Genomic DNA, 19,879 nt, shown 5'->3' with positions numbered 1-19,879 from the left:
GAAAAGGCAGGATCTGGACAGGGATGGACAAGAGGCTCTGGCAATTTGCACTGCCTGAGCACCTTACACAGCTTTGCTGAGGGCCTGGCTTACAGGGCCAAGCCCATCTCATCAGTGAAGCTGCTCCTGTCAGAGCTTTACTACCTTAATTCAGGTTTGAGCTTCTGCAATGCAGATTGCAGCAGGAAGAACACTGTCTTTTCAAGTGCTTGATCTGATAGTCTTGAGCACTGCCCACAGAGCCTGACACAGTTTTCCAAGCCCTCAGTTTTCTACCCAGCCCTTGAGGCAGCTCCAGGATGAACCAGGTTTACTTGTTCTGCTGCTGCTGAGAGCTGCAAACAGCCCTCGACTACTGGGAACATCCTCTGCACACCAAGGGGTAAGCACAGGTGTGGAAGCAGCCAGGGAGGAACCAAAAACACAGCTGATATGAGCCCATGCTGTTCCCAACAGCAGACCAAAGGAGAAACTGGTAAAAACAGCCTGGAGAAATGCAAAACCAGACCAGGATTGTGTTCACTCTTGCCTTACAAAGCAGTGGATGAACATTCCACCCCTGGCCCAGACCTTCCCAAAGGGAGGGGGCAGAGAGAGGGAGAGAGAGAGAGCTGCTCCATTTATTTGCTCCATTCAGGACTTCAAACTTCAACCTATACCCAGTTTTAAGGGAACTGCAGGCACTAGGGAAAGCACATTTGAAATGAGCAAACCAATGGTACATGTTTCCCTCACCTGAGAGTCCTGTCTCACACAAATGCCACTCCAACATGCAGAGGTGAGGGATGGTCCATAGGAGGAACTCTAGGAGTCTCATTTTCATCTTTTTGTAGCCTGTTCTCAACTGCTTTTTGATCTGACAGAGTTCAAGGGCAGACTCCAGCCCCTGGAACATTGCTGCTGCATTAAATCCTAGATGCACACTACCTCTGCACACAGTTTTACTGAGGAAAAGTGGAGACCTTGCACTGAGAGCCAGGGATTTTCAGAGTCTCTGCTGACTGCATTTGAGAGAGGCTGCAAACCTACAGAGTCTGCTTTGTTCAGAGCCTGTCTTATATCACAGCCTGAGATCTTCCCCTGTTCCTGAAGTAAACACAGGGATTGAAGGCTGCAATTAGATGATCCTGCATCACATTATGATTTACTCTGGCAATCAACTAACTCTAATTGAAATTCTGTAGTGTAAGGATCTTCTAGCTGGCAGCACCAGTGGCTCCAGAGCAGCACAGCCAAGCACAAACCTGGGGTGTCCATCCTTGAAGTGCACCAAACTCACTGCCAAAAAAAGACCAAAAACTCTCATTAGAAGTCTCTCCCTGATTCCCAGTGTCCACTGCACTTAAATGCACACTTGCTAGGCCTGGAATGAGTCATCCTTCTCCCCAGCTGGCCACTGGCAGCCACTGGAAAACAAATGCTTTGTATGTCAGCCTGGATACAAACAGCTCCTGTGTGCCAGCTCAGACAAGGGGGCTGTGTGTGGGACAGCCACCAGCTCCTCTGGAAATGAGGTGCAGCTCCCAAGGGACAGGTGGGGAGCAGGATGAGGAAAATGCTGTGCAAAGGGTAAAGGAAGGAAGGCTACTTTGGCATCAGTTTTCCCTGTGCCCCAGCCCTGAGGGCAGTGCAGAGCCAGGCTCTGAATCCCTGCAGCAGGCAAAGCTTTGGCCCCATGATGTGCTGGGTTTGATCCCAGTGCAGAAAACAACATCCCAGGACTGTGTGGGTGGGCAGGACTCCAGAACTGCTCACAGCTGCTGACAGCCACGCTGCCTCCAGCTGCTTGAGTCCTCTGCTCAACACAGAAGGAAAAACTCTGAGAGGGAAAGGGAAGGCAAATGGTGCCTGACAGCAAAGCCAAGCAACCCAGCACCCTTTGGCTATTTCTAGGTCTGTGCTTCTCCCAGAGCTCAGCTTCTCTGTCCCCATTCCTTGTCAGATCCCAGGCTCCAGTCCCAGTGCCCTGTTGCACTTGGGTGCCTGCCAGCCTCAATTCTGAGTATTTAATATCTTAAATATAGGCCAAAAGCAGAGCTGGGCTCTAGGATGGGAGGCACTAGGCTCCAGCACAGGCTGCAATACCTTGTGTAGGTCAGCTCTGTCCCTTTGGGGACACTTTGGGGAAGCAAAAAACTGTCCCTGCCATGTTTCCAGCATGTGACCCTGGCCCCAGGATGGAGCCAGTGCATCAGGTGCTGGCTCAGGGCCTGCCCTGCCCTCTGACAGGACTGTGTGGGAAAGCCCTTCCTGCCTTTCCCTGTCAGCAGACCCAGCAGCACATGACTGAGTGACCAGTGCCATCCCCCCTCACACACTGAACCCAGCAAAGAGGAACTTGCAGGGACACATCCAGAGCAGACACAGACTCAATGGCAGCACAACTGCACTTCAAGGCACACCAAAGATCCCTGCTGTGGCCTTATTTTATATCCCTGGCTTTTTAGTTCAGGCAGCAAAAATAGGTACCACCAGTGAAGGCAGCTCCCTGCAGCTCCAGACAAGCATTACCACCAGAGCTTACAGATCATTTGGTAGAATCCTTTCCCAAGAATCCCCACATGGAAAGCAGTCAGGCAAAACAGAAAACAACAAAAAACCCCACCCCATTTTGAATTAAATGATGTGATTTATAAAACAATACAACTTATTGCAGTTTTCAGGGAAGCAGCATCTAAAATATGGGGGCATCAAGACCCATATTCAGAATTTCTAAAAAGCCTAACTCAGAGTGTGGAAATAACACCACACTCCACCTACCTTTCATGGTGCATTTTCCTATGGGCCTGACAAGGTAAAGGATCCACACTCAAAGCATGATGTCTCCAGGGTGTGAGATAACCATGAGAGCCTGTCAGCAGGATTTTGCTGGGAAATCTCAGTTATGGTTCAATTTCTAAGAGCTGCTGAGTACCACAACTTCAGTGAAGTCTGAGATGAGCTTGAGACAATTTAGCCAAATATCTTATACTTAGGTTTATCCCTGGGAGGAGGTAAAAAGCAACAGGCAACAACTATGAAAGGACACCTAGAATGCAGCTGTATCAGCTGGGGAAATGGAGAAGGAAGAACAACAAAATAGAAAGTGTGACTTGCACACAGTGACTAATAAACTGAGAAAGCTGGCAAATAATGGCTCATGGGAAACAAATCTAGCAGGAAAAGGGATGTAGGGAAAGCTGTCATTGACACTACTGTCACAGTACAGAAATCTAGAGAAAGCACAGGAAATGCAGAAAGAGACTGGCAGGGTAAGCAATAAGCTCTGCCTCAAAGCCAAGAAGGAATTCCAAGGCAGATTACTATGGGTAAGGAGGAAAGAATGGCATTAGACCTCTTGAATGTTTTGAGTTGGCTAAGCAAGGATGAAATGCATTCTAACATGGAAAAACAGCAGAGAAAACTCAGAATCACAACCTGTGTCCTCAAAAATAGGTGGAAAACCTGTGTGCTGTGTGCTTCTCAGCCTGGGTAAGAGCTTTGGGGGTGACATCTGTGTCCAGGTTGGGCCACTGCTCTTAAAGAACAATGACACCAGGCCTAAAAGGGACTCCTGAGGTGCCTGTTAGCTGCCTTCCAGATTTCCATGGCTCATAATGGAAAGCAGGTCTGCACCTGGGGTGTCCTCATTGCTAACCAACCACTCTTTGAGAAGTTAACAGCAACTGAGAGGAAGCATCTCCTCTCTGTTTGGGAGGGAAGAGCTTTTCCTGACAGCCACACTCCTCCTGTGCCACCTACTGACTGCTGTGCAATGCTGCACAGGAGTGTTCACAGCTGAGATACTGCAAATAATATGGGAGAGGGATGGGGCAGAATGCCAGTCAGGGTCATGGTTTCCTCCAAAGTACATGAATACTCTGCCTTTCCCATTTTTTTACCTGCTTAGGTGGGGATCCAGCACAGAAAGTGTCAAAGAAATGCCCAGAAAACCCCCATGGCATTAGCCTTGAATTTGATATTTGAGCCTGGCTCCCAGGGAGACTGCTTTAGTTCGACATCTGGGCATTATGGTTAAGATGGGAAAAGGACACTGCTCCTTTTCCCACTCTTTTTAACCCCAGACTGTTTCCAGTTAAGCTAGAGATTCCCTGTGCCACTAGGTGGCACAGCTGACAGAATAACAGAGTTCCTGGAAGACACTGCCCTTCCTAACAGCCCCTCTGGCTGCTGCCTCGGTCCCAGAGCTGGAGAGTAAACATCTGCCCTTCTGTTCTGGTTTTGGCTCTGAAACCTGCAAAGGCTGTGTTTGCTTGATGTCTCTTCCTACACTGTTTTATCCAATGCTTAAGGAAAGAAATGTGAGGTTAGCAGCTCCAAACATTACCTCTTCATCTGTGCTGAGGGCTGGCTGGAGGATTCCCTTCTAGTGTAATGCTACAGTAATTAATGGGTTGTGTCTGCTCTGCTGCAGGGAGGTGACTGGGACATCTAAATTGCAGTGCACACATAGTACTTACAGTACTTACAGTGTATAGGTGCCCCAGCTGGCAATCCCAGCTCAGCAAGGTGGTGGACACACACAGAGCAGGAACTGGCTGTTTTGAAGGCTAGGAAAAAAGGAATGTAAGTAAAGTGCAAAAAGATCACCTACTCTGCAAAGTTTCAGTAGTTAGCACAGCCCATTACAGCCAAGGGTCTGTTTTAAGCAGCACCTTGAAGCACTGACAGTGGTAAGAGAGAGTGCACCCAAGCTTTCAGTCCCTGAGAAAGTGTCCAGCCACCTCCTGGCTCCACAGCTCTTTGCTTCCCTGTGTCAGTGAGCAGGAGATGTGAGCAGTGCACTTTGAGCCCATGTCAGGACACAGCCCAGACAGCCAAGTACCAAAATAGACACTTTGACTTACGCACCAGCTCAACACTTTGCTGGAGGAGACGGTTCCTCAGCTACTGTGGTAAGCAAAGCAAGGGGAGATATTCAGATCATGGATTCTGTGTCTCTGCACAGCCTCCCTCCTCCATGCCAGCCAGAGAGCTGCCCCACGGAGGCTGCACACTTGTGCTTCTATAAATTCGATTGACATTTACTGTCCCTCTAAGCTGAGGGAGCGCTGCTCGGGCTGGCACTGGAAGATTAAGGAGTTCACACACTGGAAATAGACTTACTGGGACATCCACTTAGCCATTCTCTTCTCTAATGAGATAGTGGGCAAAATCTCATCAGTGGGCTTTAGAGATCCAGTCGTGTCCACACCTTTGGTCAGATAAAGAGAATGGATTAAAAAAATCCCTTACACAAATACTAAATTAAATATTAAAATTAAAAAATCAGAACCGAGTGGAACTGCCTTTCCTCGCTCCTTCCCTGGTGTTAATCTTTGGTGTTATCAACATTTTCACAATTTGCCACCCCAGAATTGCCAATTGAAAATACAAAGTCCCAAGGTGTATTTACTTTCTTGGGTTATATGGCTTATATGTACAACCTCTTAATTTTGAAATGAGGTTTGAACATCATCACCTCAAGAGTAGCAAAGTGAAGGTAAATGTAAATAAACATTAAGTATCTGCCACATTAATGGACTCTGAGCTCCTGGTAGCCCAAAAAGCTTCCCGGGCATAATATAGAGGCCAGGAGAGTAGGGAAATGTTAAGGAATTCAGTTATAGTCATTAGAGTATGATGAAGAGGTTACAAAAACAGCAGTGAATTCATCTCGCTTCCCAAAGATACCAGAGCAGCGTTTTCATCAGCACAAGCGTTACAATTACCAGCAAATCAGTCCCCTTCAGCACAGCCCTGCTGGAGCATCTAAGCCCACCAGCGCTGCCAGAATTAATCCTCCCTGCCTGACCCTGCCTTAGCGGGGACTTGGGCTCAGATGACCTCCAGAGGTCCGTCTGTCAATTCTGAGACAGGGCAGAAGCGCGGTGCGGGCGCGGGCACAGCGCAAACTTTCTCCGCGCTGACTTTGGGAGCCTCTGCCCGCGCAGCGCCCCGACGGCGCGGCTCAGCGCGGCCCCGCCCGGCGCGGGCGGCTCCTCCCCGGATCCCAGCGCGGTTTAAAGCGCTCCGAGGGGCGGCCCCGGGGTCCCGCCGCAGCAGCGCCCGGCCATGGCCCGTGACCGCGGGCCGCCCGTGCTGCGGCCGCCCCGCGCCGCCGCGCTGCCCGCCGAGCGCCGCGCCTGGGGCTGGCTGAACGCGGGGCTGTGGCCGGCGCTGCTCGTGGGGCTGCTGGCCGCCGTGCTGGCCTGGCTCTGGTACGGCAGCGGCGACGGGCGGGCCGAGGCGGGCGGAGAGGCCGCCGGCAGAGAGGGGCCCCGGCGGGCGAGCGCGGCGGCCGCAGGTAACGGGATGGCGAGGCGGGGCGGGGGGGTGGCTCGGGTCGCCGGCGCTCCGCTTAACCCGTTCTCCCTCAATGTCACCCGCAGAGGATGCTGCGGCGGGCGGCGAGCCGGCGGCTCCTGCCCCGTCCGGCCTTGGGGAGCCGGGGGAGGATCCGGCGGCTGCTTCAAGGGAAGAACTTAACCACGTCCCCAGCGCTGCGGGTCCCGGCGAACCCGTGGAGCTGGAGCAGCTGATCCCGAAGCACGGTGTGACGGAGCCGGGGGAGCATCCGGCTGATGTGGCCGGCAGCCAGGCGGGAGAACCGGGAGCCCAGGTGGGACAGGCAAGTGACGGATGGTGCGTGATGAACTTGGCAGGAGCCTCTGACGATGACTGTAAGGACAGAAGCGAGGAGCAGCCGTGTCAGCCAGCTGAGAGGAGGGACTTGGACCACGAAGAGTGGGAAGTTGTTTCTGAGCACCTGGTCGAAGGGGAGGATGGCAAGGATGGCAGCATGGAAGACTCAGACAGCAGGGAATGGGAACAAGGAGAGTGCTGCGATGGGGACGCCAAAGCCAAGAGAGTTGCAGCCGTGCCGCCCATGTTCCAGAACATCCACGTGGCTTTCCGTGTGCACTACATCACCCACTCTGCAGCACAGCTCATCGGGGTCACGGGGGACCACGAGTGTCTGGGCCAGTGGCACAGCTACGTCCCCCTCAAGTGTGACAAGGATGGCTTCTGGTCCGAGTCCATCAGCCTGCCCGCAGACACCAGGGTGGAGTGGAAATTTATCTTGGTGGAGAACGGGAAGGTCAGACGCTGGGAAGAATGCAGTAACAGGACCCTAGTGACTGAACATGAAGATCAAATTGTTCATCAGTGGTGGGGATACCATTAATGGGAAGGTGGAAGCTGCTGACCTAATGGCAGACCTGCCTAGGTGAATCACCGAGCCCCGAAACCCTAGGGGGGCTCCCCTTCTTCTCTAGGAGACCCTCTCAAGTGCAGAGCTCTGGAAATCCCGTATCGAACCACATAAGCAGCAGGAAACCTTTAGGAAACCTTTTGGCAACCTGAACAATCAGCTTTGAGTGAGTGCTGAAGAGACAAGGTAGGCTGAGAAGGCACGAGCAGCATTCCAAGCACCTGCCTGTCCAGGTGGATCTGGACCCTGGACTTGAGTTAGTGCTGCTTTGAGTGGGGCTGTGGGATGCATCGTGGCACCCACTGCTTGGGCTTGGGGAGCGCACTGGGAGGCGTGGTTACCAACACTGTAACAGGAACTTAAGTGTTTTAATTTATGTAATGTACTAAGGAAACAATAAACATTTTCAGATTTGACTGTTCATTACCAACTGACCACTGACCTCACTCATTTTGGTAACTTTGATGCAAGTGAGCCACTTGACCTGAAATCCTAGTGCTAAGCAATTGTTGAGGAGTGGCCCTCCCTCTTGTGAGTAACAAAAGGTTGAACCCCAAAATAGTTCATTCTCTACCCCCTACTGTCCAGCAATCATCTCGGCTCAAATGAAAGGCTTGGCAGGCAGCTCCACTCCTGCTGAGGGGAGAGCAAAGGTCACAAAGGACTGTCTCGGCTTAATGAATTACTTTGTCAGGATGGGAGCAGGCTTTAAAAAAAACCTGGAATGCTGTGGTGGCTAGGGAATAGGGTTCTGGCTGGAACTGAGTCAGGTGGCCTACTGAGGAACAATACCACAGGACTGATAGCAAATATTTGGCTTAACCTTGTAAATATTTTTTTTAAGACTAAGCTTTTCAGCTTGAATTTACTTTAAGTTGTGGCCTTGTAGTAAGCCAGATGAAGTAGAATACTTCCAGCTTCAGCTAGTTGGTATCCTTATATTATAGAAGCAGAAAGCTGCTCTGCTTCTCTGCCTTTTATATTTTTGGTTACAAATACATGCTGCCACCTGAGCAAGCTCCTCTTTCCACAATGCTGAACCAAGCCCTAGCCTGCAAAAAGCCCTTCCCTTGAGTGAGCACAGTCTGGAAAAGCAGTTTTGTAGTGTACAAATTAGTACTTTGGGGTGAATATGTACTTCAAAAAGCACATCACTGATCTAAATGTCTCTCCCAATTCCTTGCTGCTCTATGTGGTGGAGCGGCCTGGATGTGTGAAATAGAATGGCTTTGGTAAAAAACAGAGACTGACCTGCATCTGGTGGGTTCATGGGCACCCAGTTGGTGGGACAGTGCTGGAGCTGCTGGGAAGAACAAGTGTTGGAAACGTTCTTACTGGCAGTTTGATACCAGCTGTTCAATGAGAGTGGGTTGGTCTGTCTGCTCCTGCAGTCCTGGCCACAAAACAGCTCAATAACTCCTGGGAGGGTATTGAGGGGATGGTGAGGAGGGAGAGAGTGATTTTTATCCATCAAAACAACCTCAGCTGCATTCTTTGCACGTGGCTTTTCTAACAGGAAACTGAAGTGGATACTATAGCCAATATACAGCAGCAATAGAAGGTGATCTTCAGAAATCCCTGAAGTCAAGGCAAAACATTTCATTTCAAGGTGATTACAAATCCCTTCCCCTCTAATGCCAGCTCCTCAAACAGTGAGATACTGTCAAGTTAAAAAGCACTTGTCATGCAGCCCCTGCTGCCTGAGCATATTTATACCCATGCTGGAGGCTTGTCTGAGGAGATTAACTGTGCTATAAGATTAAGTTATTCACTAGAAAGCTACTTAACCTATGCTAGAATAGATTCTCTAATGCAATGGTGAACATGTCAAACAGACCAAGCCTGAGAAGCCTTTCCAATTGAAAATAATTATTTTTTTAAAATTAAACACCCTGTGCTTTGATCCCACAGTCCTCATGATTGTATCATACTGCTGAATGATCAGCTGCTGTTTCTACAAAGACCTGCACTGAGCTTTTGCAACAGCCTCTAAATGATTCTGCCATTCCCATCACTGCTTCCCCAGCAGCACCTATGCTATGGAAATTAAATAGTTTGGGCATAGTGAAAGGCAGAAATCTGGATTTTGTTTTTTCTGGAGGAACTTATTAATATTTTCTCCAAGTTCAAAGGGATGTTTTTCTCACTATTGAATAATCTAGTTGCTCAAAGGTAAAAGTAGATTTAAACAAAGTTGCCTTGCTGCATAAAAAAATGCTTCTGGAATGGCTGATAGCTGTCTAATACAATGTCCTGGCTGTGAGACCAGTGAAGCTCTGTGTGAGAAACAACTTCTTGTTGACATTCCTGTGTGGATCTAACAGCCAGTGCCTCAGGAGATCTCCCAGCAAAGAATAAACTGTCTCACTCACAGCTTGGTAAAGCCTGCAACCACAGAGCTGCCTTTAAAGTTCACCTCCTCATACTTCTGACAGAAAACTTGTGACAAATTTTGATTACTTTTATCTGAAACAGGGACTATTCCTTTTTGTGAGGCAGTTTGCTGCACAGCTGCTGATTGCTGCAGCTGGATGGTGAGCTGAGCAAGCAGCCTGAGGGGACTGGGCATAAACCATTTCAAAGTCTAAAAAAACCACCACTGCAGCTAGTTTGCTTTGCAAAACCCCCAGTGCCCATCCCACATTCTCTCTGGGAGCTGAACTTACCCTCTGGAGTGTCTGCAGGTATTCTGCTGCTGTTAGGTTTTCTTCCAGGGGTAGGCTGCCATCTGTGCTGTCCTTGCTGTGGGCAGCTTGGCCTCACAGCCCTCCTGTGCCATTCACCTGCAGGACATGGAACAACAAGGGCAGTTGGGGCTGCAGAGGCAAGCAAGAGGCTGCTCTGAGGCTCATGTGTCTATGAACTTGTTCCCTGCCTGCTGCTGGGGGCAGGGGGGAAGCCCAGACCTGTCCCCAACTCTGCTGGATTCCAGCAAGAGGCTGTAAAGCTGCTAGTTTTACTAGTATTTTGACAGAGCTTGCAACATGGCTGCAAAAACTGTCAGAAACAGTGTAAAAAAATTAACAGGAAATATTAAAAATCCTTCAATTAAAATACTGTTGGCAATAACTGAGAACAGATTAAGATCAACTCATTAATTTCTTCTTCCCACACAAGACTCAAACTAAGGTTTGATGAGTCCATTCTGCTTAAATGAATCATGGTGCAATATGGAATTCAAACTTCAGGAGGAAGAACTTAGCTTAGGGAGAAATTCTTCCCTGTGGGGGAGGTGGGACCCTGGCACAGGCAGCCCAGAGAAGCTGTGGCTGCTTCTATAACCCTGGAAGTGTCCAAGGCCAGGCTGGACTGAGTTTGGAGCAATGTGGGATAGGGGAAGGTGGAATGAGATTATCCTTAAGGTCTCCTTCCACTCTGTACTGCTTGCTCATTTAAAATAAGAGCTATAAACAAGAGTTAAATAATAATAAAAGCCCTTACATTTTATCTCTAAAAACACATTTTAAGCACAGTGTACCTACATGAAAGCAATCACTAATGCATGCAGTGCCTTCACTTGCACAGCTTTCTCTCCTTTTCCTTGCACTTCTTGCTCTTCACTTCCTGAGTTCTGATCATTGGAGACATGGCTGAAAATAGTACAATGGATTAGCTGAACACCACTTTATGTTCCAAAGGTTGAGGTCTCAGGTGCAGCCACCTGAAGCTTCAAAAAGTCCTCCCATAACAAGCTATGCTGTACCTACCAAGCCCTTACAAATGCAGCTTCAGTTTGTAACTCTTCATGTGAATATAGAAAAACCACTAAGGATATATTAATGGATGCCAAAGAATAAAAATGAGAACACCTACCTTTGACTTATTTATGTAAATAAATTCATTAGTTTTACCTACATCATGTCACTTGCATGTTCCTAACACAAATGCATTGTGTGATGAGGGAAAATAATAATTTCCCAAATCTGTGCAATGTGACTTAAAGGAGAAAAGGGGAAGAGACTGGATGTGCAATAAGAAAAAGTGCAGAGAAAATAAACCCTCATCTCATTTGGTATCCTGCCATCCCAGGAGCTCATGCAACTAAGTTTTGGAAATGTTGCAGTTTCCATGAAAGGGTCATCAGCTTGTGCAAAATTCCCAGTAATTGGCTGTGACAGCACACGAGGACACCCCTGAGCAGCTGCCATGTTTGACATGTTAAGGATGCTGAAGCTTATTAGAGTTAAGGGGCATTGTGGAGTTAATCTAATTACTCTCCCAGGAGCAGGATAAAGCAGAAGTGAGTACTGCTAGTAAAACTAGTGTGTGCTAGTAAAAGCACAGGTACTGCTTTGGCAGGTGCCAAGAACAGTTTCTGGAGAGAGTGTGGTTTTTTCCATAAAACAGGAATAGCTTTGGTAAATATTGGCATCTTGTTTTGTGATCTGTAATGATTCCACCAAGTTTTTCAGGCTTTCCATCTTGTTCTGTAGCCTCTTTGGTATGGGCTCACTAATTTCCATGGGCTGAGAAGCTAGGGAAAATAGTAATATTATCATCAATAATAATACAAAAGGCCATTATAAATCATCTAAACATTCTCTTTAAATTGAAGTTCTTATTAAATAAAATCTACACCAGGATTTTTTTTTTCAGTAAACCCTAGAACTTTACCAACTGTTTTACAAGAACCACAACAGCTATTACAACTATTTTTTACTGCAAATATTGATGTCAAGCATCCTTACAGCCTTTTAGTTTGAATAAGGCAATTGAGCAGGCCCTAAAAGCAGCATGTAATTTATCTTCTCACTATTGTTTATTTCCCAAACAGGGAATATTGTGGCTGCTCACAACCCAAGACTCAGTTCACTACAAACTCCCCTTGCTCAACTACTTCTCAAGTCTTCTGCATAAAACCTCCTACTTGCAGCTATTTAGGAAAATCCCTGGGTGCTGAGTGGGTTTGCTAGAAGGCAGACAGTAACTGCCCAGGAGATTTTCTTTAATACTCAGAAGTACAGAAAGAACACCCAAAGCAGTTACTCCTCACAATGAATAGAGCCTAGACTTGCTTTCCAACAAGATACAGATTTTGTAGCAAATACAATCAAGACTTTGTAATAGCACCTAAGAGGGATTTGAGTCAATTCCTAGGAAGAGACACTGTATTGGGAATATATTCTTTATAATATTCTGTAATGTTTCAATTTGACCTCAATGCTGACAGTGAAAACTTACCAAGGGATGTAAGGAGCAGGGAAACATCCTGGGACTGAAGATCTGTGGGATGTGAGCAGGAAGGAGCCCTGAAAGCAAAATGAGAGCAAAACCTGCATTTAGGAAGGATTATGCTAAAGCTTGGTGATGCTAGCCAGCATCCACAGTGACAATGTGAAGCTCCAATGTGGAGTCTCCAGCTCTTATACATGGAAATTAAAAGCAAACAACACAAGCATGTTTCAGAGCTCTTGCTTAGAGGGATGAAAGTGACATGAAAGCTTTGTTTTATAATTCCCAGGAAGCTCTTAGCATTATGAATAAAACAATACAAACAAGCTCAGGATTGGGGCTGCATTGAAAAAGCCTTGGAAAGTGAACCTCAAATGAGTACTGTAAGAAGCAGGTTACTCAGCTAAATGAAAGCACTTCTCACTGTCCTAAAATGTGCTTTTCCACTGGGCTTGCAGTAGCAACCTCTCTAGCTGCAGTTTTGATTTAATCCTAATCAAAATTCACTAATTACATTTTCTTTTATGAAGGAGCCTTATGATCTGGATTAGAAACATCAGAATTTGTGCTGTATGGATTTTTAGCTTCATATACTGCTGTCATTATCATGTGCTTTTAAAAAATAATTTCCTGCATTTGGATATGGCAGGAAAAGGAGAAAGGAGAGGGAAAAAAAAAAAAAAACAAAAAACAAAACAAAACAAAAGCAAGCACTAAAGGCAAATAAGGTGGTCATCTTCTATATCCCTACCACCTAAGGTATCTGAGGAACCTGGCAAAAAACAGGAGAGTCCAGATTATCTCAAGTTTATGTGCAAGCCAAATCCTCTTGCAAAAACACATCCCACACTGCTCCTGAAGCACACCAAGATTCAGATCCCAGTTTCAGAGGGCACTGTAAGTACACAGCACACAACAGAAATAAATCTGTTCTTCTTACACCATTCTTCATGGCTGTTAAAGGGGATTTTCTGAGGGAATGTTAGTGTCTGAGCTTGTTAATTCTTGAAGAATCCTCTTTAGATCCTGCAATGGTTCTTCCTTCAAACTGTCCAGCTTGCAAAGCTTCTGAAACAAAATAATTCAGTTGAAAAGATTTACAAAGGCACTCTGCTGTCAATTCTTACCTCAACTCATCCAAATGCACATATTTCCCCCCCTTGACTCTTGTTTTATCCTTTTTAAGCCATGACCCCAGGTATTGCTGTTCAGGGCACAGACACAGCAGCAGCAGCTGAGCTGTCTGCAGGTACAAACCCCTTTATTGCCACAGCCATTTGGACATGAAGTGCAATATTATTCTCATTTTACTGCTCAGGACTTGAGGCAAAGGCCTGGTTCAAAAAACCCTTCCTTTCATTGAAAACTGGATTTTTCAGCATTTCACATGTTCACTGACCTTTGCTCCACCTGGGGATGGAACTGGTTGGAAACACTTTGCTACCCCATTTGCATTAAAAAAAAATAGGTAATTTTTAATGTGAACACACTGGTTTCAGCAGGTTTATATAGGGAACAAATCCTCAGCTTCAGAATGGTCAAAGTGATACTGAGTCAGACCAAATCCTCCTTTTCCACATTCCAGCTAGGAAACCAGACTATCACCCAGGTAGAGTCTGTCTCAAGTGTTGGAGCTGCTTAATTTTGTACAATAACTAATGATGCAGGAACCAAGAGGATTAAAGTAGACTTTGATTCAAATTCTCCTGCAACCTGTTGGGTCCTCACTATGGTACTAAATTAAAAATCAGTCCTTTTTCCTTCTTTATCTTCAGAAGTATAAATTGATTAACTCAGAGAAAAGAGAATGGGAGTGCCTGATGCTGCAGGGGTTTCACAGAAGGAACTGTCCTTTGTTCCTTGATGTAAATGTTTGCCACCACATCAGGAAATAAACCAGAAAATACTCCTGGAAAATGCCTCCACTAACTTGTGGCCTCCTACAGATTTTGAGGCTGAAATTAATGAAAAAACCTGGGAGATACATCAGGTCACTTCTGGAGATTTATATGAAATCTATTAAAAATAGCTAAAGATTTTGAGAGAGCATAGTTGATGGTTCCTGTAATGAAAAATCATTGTCCTTACATACCACTCTTGAGAAAAAGGGCCAGGTTGCTATTCTGTGATTTACAAGTTCTACTTTTTTCCACCTCCTGACTCAAGCAGTTTCACATCTTTTTTGAGATGGGCCATAAAGTCTGTGTTCCCCCACCCCAGTGCCAGAACCCCACACTGTGACACAGCTCCTGGAACAATCTGACCATCCTGTGCTGGCAGGAACCTCACCCTGCACCAGCAGCCATATTTGGATTCAGCCAGCAGGCTGCTCTTTTATTTTTAACAGGAGCCCAAATTAGCAGCTGTGGGAGCTGAGCTGAGGCTGCCTACCTGCAAGGCCAGCTAGCTCCCTCTGGCCAGCCTGGAGATCCTGCAGGAGCTCCTCTTTTTCCAGTTTTGCATCATTCAGTGCCTGCAGCCTCCTGGTGCATGTGCTAACCAGCTGAACCTTTTCCAGCTCCCTCAGCCTGGCCTCCATTTCATGTATTCTGGCTTCTTTCTCATCCTTTGCACTCTGCTTACATAAAAAAACAATTACATGTGACAAACATAATTATGTAAAATAACCACAAAGATGTGTGGACACCACTACTTAAAACCCCAGTTTGGGGCAGGAAAGAAAACCAGAGTGGAACAGAACAATTACTCATTTGAAAATTGCTAATCCAGGCAAAAAAGTTGCAGCAGAATTGGATCTGATGGCTCTAAAGAATAATTAACCTTACCAGGTGTAGCATATCAACATGATTTCCATTCTCTTGTAGCAGCTCCCCCAGGTACACTCAAATGCCTTCTCACAGAAGAGAATGAAATTCCCTGTCTGGAGTGGTTTTTCATCTGAAGATGACTTGCATGGGACTGCCAAATCCTGTATTTCTTGTCTAATAACCAGTGTCCAAGCTGGGAATTCTGAGTGCTGCCTGTCTGCTGCTTCTCAGCAACACTTGGTATTTCTGGTTCTGTTCTGGCATGGACACTCATCTCACCCAGGTCATTCCAGCTCACACCAGCCTTTTGGCAGCTGCTTTTCACCACAGAATTGTCCATAGGTAGTGGCAATGTTATACTATTATCCTCCTCTGCCCTGCTAACTGAGTGCTGTTAGAATTCCACAGGAATTCTCAACTAAGGCAGAGATTTAAAAGCATAAAACATTTACTGTCATAAAGAGACACAAATACATCATTGTTTGCAAACCTTAGGCTGTTCTGCTTTGAGCTTCCAATCATTTATGTCTTTTTTCAGCTGGGATTTCTCCACTTCCATTGCTGCAGCAGTTTGGCCATGCTGGCCCATGATCTGGGTCACATTATCAATTTGCTTTTGGAAGATCTCAGTGATCCTTTCTTTCTCCAACAGGCTCAGTTTGGCACCTCACACTCCCACTGCACCTTGTGGGAATGCATTGAGCGGGTTTGTGGGGTTTCTGGCTTTTCTCCTCTTCAGTTCACAGCGTGTGCAGCCTCTGCTTCACTTCAACAAAAGCACTGAGAAACCAAAAAAACAGGGCAGAGAGTGGAGTGTAGGAGCAGCAGAAGCTTCTCTCAAATTAAGGTTACTGTTAACAGTTCTGCACTATAATCAGACCCCAGATTAATGATCTGCCTCCAGCAGGCTTTGGGTGCTGCTCGCAATCTGCAGGCACTGTCACTCTACGGGGCAGTGCTGCCACCCCATGCTCATCCCTTACCTGCTCAATCCTCTGCCCAAAAGAAAACACCGGCTGAAATCTCATCCTGGCAAGAGTAACTTCTGCCACCTGTCGGAAATGTAGTCATTTCGATGTTCTGTTATTAGTATCAAGTTGTGGATAGTTTTACTTTGAAGGGGTTACTGTATAACTCAAACTGGCAGCGGGGCAAAAATTAGGATATCTCAAACAAGAAAGGACAAAACTCTCAGTGAAACCAGCAAGAAAAAGCTGATTTAAGCACCAAGGGAGAGAAACGGTAGAATAAGAGAGTTTGAGCACAAAACGGAGGAAACCTGAGCCCATTCACACTGTCTTATTTTATTAGAATTGATCAGGCAATGGATCATTTGCCCCATTCCTGAGGGTGTGGTAGTAGTTTTGAATCATCAGTCTGAGTGAATCAGTAAATCAAATCTCAATTTGCCATCAAATTTCACACCCATTTATGTTCCTTCTGTGGGAGAAACTTTCTAATATTAGATATACAACAGTGTATAAAAATCATTAAATTCAAGCACTAACTTCTGGGGAAAAAAATATAATGATGCAGAGCAGGGACGGGCATGTTCTAATAGCAAACAAATTCTGTGTACTACCTTAATACCCGGATATTCTTGTTCATTGGAACGGCACCTGTGAAGAAAAAATATGTGTATTTACTTTCCAATCTATTAAGACTCAACTTTATGAAACAAAATTAATTCTGCCCACCTAAATTTAAAACTGCAGGAGGGCTTAAAGATATTGAGGGGAAGGTGAGTTTCCCTCCTTTTATTTTCCAGATCTCCTGGTTTGTTTTGTCAGGACGAAGCCAGATGCAGAGAGAAGAGAAAACAAAGAGGAAAAAGAAGAGGAAAAAGAGAAAAAGAAGAGGAAAAAGAAAAATAAACAAAATGAGAAAGAGACAAAGAAAGAGAAGGAAAGAGACAAAAAGATGTTGCTCAGTGGCAATGTTAAGTCGGATAATATTGACCGGTGTCTCGTTTAGTCCATTCGGATTTTCCCGTGTGCCTGGTGCTCTGGAGCCCTTGTGTGCCCCGGGCAGCCCAGCAGCCCTCGCCGTACCTGGCTAGCTGCGGGCTCATTAAACCTGCTCATTAAACGTGCTCATTAAACGTGCCACAGCCGCGCCGCGGGTGCTCCTGCGGGCACCCCGGGGAGAGCAGCGAGCCCTGGCTGCCAGAGCCACAGAAAGGCCAGCGGAGCAGGCGATGCCCTCGGGCCGCCCATGGACTCCAGAGCCGCCTCCCCTCAGCGGGACGGGCCCGAGGCTTTCCCGCCATCCCGCTGAGGGCTCCGAGGGCCGCCCGCGCACTCCGCGCCCTCAGCGCTCCATGGCGCCGCTCGCAGGGCGCTGCTGCCCACCCAACCCGCCCTGGGCAGAGCCGCCACGCTTCTCCCCGCTCGGGCTCCATGCTGAGCCGCCGGCAGTGCCGCAGCAGCCGCTGGCTCCGCCAGGAATTGCGGCGCCGAGCCCCTCAGCCCCGACATGGCCGCTGCCCCCTCACGGGGGCGGCACCATTTTGTGGGCGGGGGTCGCAGGTGATCTAGCGCTGCCGTGATTAAGGATGGAGGTAGAAATACTCTCACGGGAATAGAGGAAGAGCCTGGATCATTTTCAATATGGTATTTGGTCAGTAAGGTGGCATATCTTGGGGGGTTGATTGTGAAGGCAGAATTCAGGGTGAGGGACTGTCCCGCCAAAGAAAAGCCCAGAGGGTTAAAAGCAAAAGATTCCAAGGCATCTAGCCCTAATTTCAGTTCAGTAATAAAAATTGGAATATTTATATTTTTATTTTTACACCAGTCTCGTCAGAGAGAACAAGTTTCTGTGTTCCCTGGTATTTTCAAGGTGAGGGAGAGGGTGCAGAGTAAAGAAGCAATCACTTCACAGCAAATTACATTTCTGACTGTGCCATTTAGGAACTCGATTTCAGGAAGGAACACACAGGTGTCCATAGGCTGCCCCTCATTTCAGGTTATTTAAAAGACCACCTTGACACAAGTTTCTAGGAGCAGGTGAATGAAATTGGCCTAAAACAAAATCCTCAGCTGGAGAGATTAAGTCTGACAAAACTCAAGAGATAGACAGGTATGTTGATTTATTTAAATATCTGTCTAAGATGAAAAACGCATAACCATTCCTCAAGGGTGCCACATAATTTTCATTTACAAGAGAAAAAACCATCCACTTAGTGCTGAAAGACAGACAAAAGGAGAAAATTGGTCTTATGTGACCTAGTACAGACAAGTAAGAATTGAACAGCTGCAAACAGATCTCTGGTGTCCATTTGCCTTGCTGCACTGCACTGGAAAACAGCTCGAGGAAAGGATTGAAATTGCAGCAGCAAAAAGTTTTTTTCTTATCCACAGGGATAAGAGGGAAATGAGTGTTCAGGTAAATAAAATACCCTACAATATCCTGAAGCTCTGCGATATCCTCAAGCGGGATTTTAATGCTCCAGCAGTCCCAGGTGTTAACAAAGCATGAACACTCACCTGGGAGGGGGGCAGCACCTCCCTCTGGGCTTTGTTTCTCCGGGATTTTGGATAGGGCACTGAGGTTTTGTTCCCTGCTGGGGAAAGAAGGAGGAAACTCATCCCCCTGCCTTTGCTCCTGGTTTTTCTGTGCTGCGGGCTGGCAATCCACCTTTCCAAAACCTGCTCCTTCCTCCAGCCCCTCTGCCTGGCTCGGCAGCCGTGGGAACAAGCTCCTCCTTCAGCAGCCCATAATGTGCATGAGGGAGAGCCCATAAATGCCGTTCCCAGGGTTTGATTTTTCTCCCAAGTGTCATTCAAAGCCTGACTTCAGCAGGAAACTGAATATCTTTTCCCCATCGGGATCCTGGCAAGCTGCTTTTCCTTTTTGCAGAATGCCACCTGTCTTGACTGCAGGTGCCTTTTTTTATCCCTTGTTTCCTGGGAGTCCAGGTCTGGAACACCCAGCAGCCCTTGTCACTCCTGAAACAGAATAACTCTCTTAGGATCAAATTCCTGCGTAACTTTCCTCATGTTTGGGAATACCTCTGAAAAGGTACTGAGGTGGAAATATAAACAGTTTATGTTTAAAATAATCCTTTCTTCCCAGAGAGAGGATGGTGAGCTGTAAAGGGGGATAGAGCCTCAGGGGAAGGGGTTGGGGTGATTTATGCCAGCAGAGACTACCCCAACCCCTGGGCCATGCCCACCAGCCACTTCAGAGTTGTTAAAGGCTCTGACAGTGCTTGAGCTGTTTAGTAATCATCTTATTTGGGGTGGGAACGTTGTGATGTTGCACTGTGTGACTCTCCTTGGAGGGATGGATCCATTCCTCACCTTGGCCTGTTGCTTTTCAGTTTGCTTTGAGGAACTGAGCAACCCACAGCAGTTCTGTGCCAGAGGCAATATTAAATGGAGAATCTCTTTCCTATTCTCTAAAGAAAATTCTTTCCTTTCAGACTTCAAAGACAAGTGCCTTTTCCGACACCAGAAGGATGTGGATTCATTGATTTCACAGCTTACTTCTGTTTCTCAGCTTTGTTCTTTCACTCTCAGATCTCTCTTTTCCCCTTCCACTGTCAGATTTTTCACATTTTTACCTCAGGCCTATGCAGACAAACAAGCTTATTCTGTGGTTTGGAAGAAAGATGAACTCAAATCCAGCTGGGAATCAGAGTGGAGGTTCCCTGTGTAGCCCTAGGAATTTTCCTCTGGAAACACCTTTTGAACATTAGTTGATGATTGCAATCCCTTTGATACCATGCAGAGCCTCACATTGT

The 19,879-nt window shown here is 46.8% G+C and overlaps 2 protein-coding genes and 2 long non-coding RNA genes across 4 annotated transcripts; 1 reads left to right on the top strand and 3 right to left on the bottom strand.

Annotated features, from left to right (window-relative positions):
• Window positions 1-4,482: 4,482 nt before the first annotated feature.
• Window positions 4,483-5,809, bottom strand: LOC306802562. The gene is made up of 4 exons (XR_013774400.1): window positions 5,712-5,809; window positions 5,107-5,194; window positions 4,852-4,890; window positions 4,483-4,550 (listed from the first exon to the last, which is right to left on the bottom strand). It is a non-coding gene; the product is annotated as an uncharacterized lncRNA (long non-coding RNA).
• A 183-nt stretch (window positions 5,810-5,992) lies between these two features.
• STBD1 (starch binding domain 1) lies at window positions 5,993-7,618 on the top strand. The gene is made up of 2 exons (XM_079307250.1): window positions 5,993-6,286; window positions 6,372-7,618. The coding sequence occupies exons 1-2, from the start codon at window positions 6,055-6,057 to the stop codon at window positions 7,166-7,168; spliced, it is 1,029 nt and encodes a 342-aa protein (XP_079163376.1). The 5' UTR covers window positions 5,993-6,054; the 3' UTR covers window positions 7,169-7,618.
• Window positions 7,619-9,887: 2,269 nt separating this feature from the next.
• On the bottom strand, window positions 9,888-12,809 carry LOC306802872. Its single transcript, XR_013774501.1, has 3 exons — window positions 12,377-12,809; window positions 10,678-10,785; window positions 9,888-9,978 (listed from the first exon to the last, which is right to left on the bottom strand). It is a non-coding gene; the product is annotated as an uncharacterized lncRNA (long non-coding RNA).
• Window positions 12,810-13,349: 540 nt separating this feature from the next.
• CCDC158 (coiled-coil domain containing 158) lies at window positions 13,350-16,163 on the bottom strand (the record flags this gene model as incomplete). The annotated part of the gene is made up of 4 exons (XM_079307184.1): window positions 13,350-13,435; window positions 14,759-14,951; window positions 15,626-15,778; window positions 16,119-16,163. 4 exons carry the CDS (start codon window positions 16,161-16,163, stop codon window positions 13,350-13,352), a joined length of 477 nt encoding a protein of 158 aa, XP_079163310.1.
• Between the last annotated feature and the right edge of the window lie 3,716 nt (window positions 16,164-19,879).

Source organism: Erithacus rubecula (assembly GCF_903797595.1).
Source record: "Erithacus rubecula genome assembly, chromosome: 5".
Classification (NCBI taxonomy): Eukaryota; Metazoa; Chordata; class Aves; order Passeriformes; family Muscicapidae; genus Erithacus; species Erithacus rubecula.
This window is presented reverse-complemented; position numbering and strand designations above follow the sequence as displayed.

Excerpts from the sequence above, each read along its gene's own strand:
- STBD1 (XM_079307250.1), top strand. The coding sequence starts at position 6,055 with ATGGCCCGTGACCGCGGGCCGCCCGTGCTGCGGCCGCCCCGCGCCGCC. Across the intron at positions 6,287-6,371 it reads GGCGAGCGCGGCGGCCGCAG|AGGATGCTGCGGCGGGCGGC; the intron begins GTAACGGGATGG and ends TGTCACCCGCAG.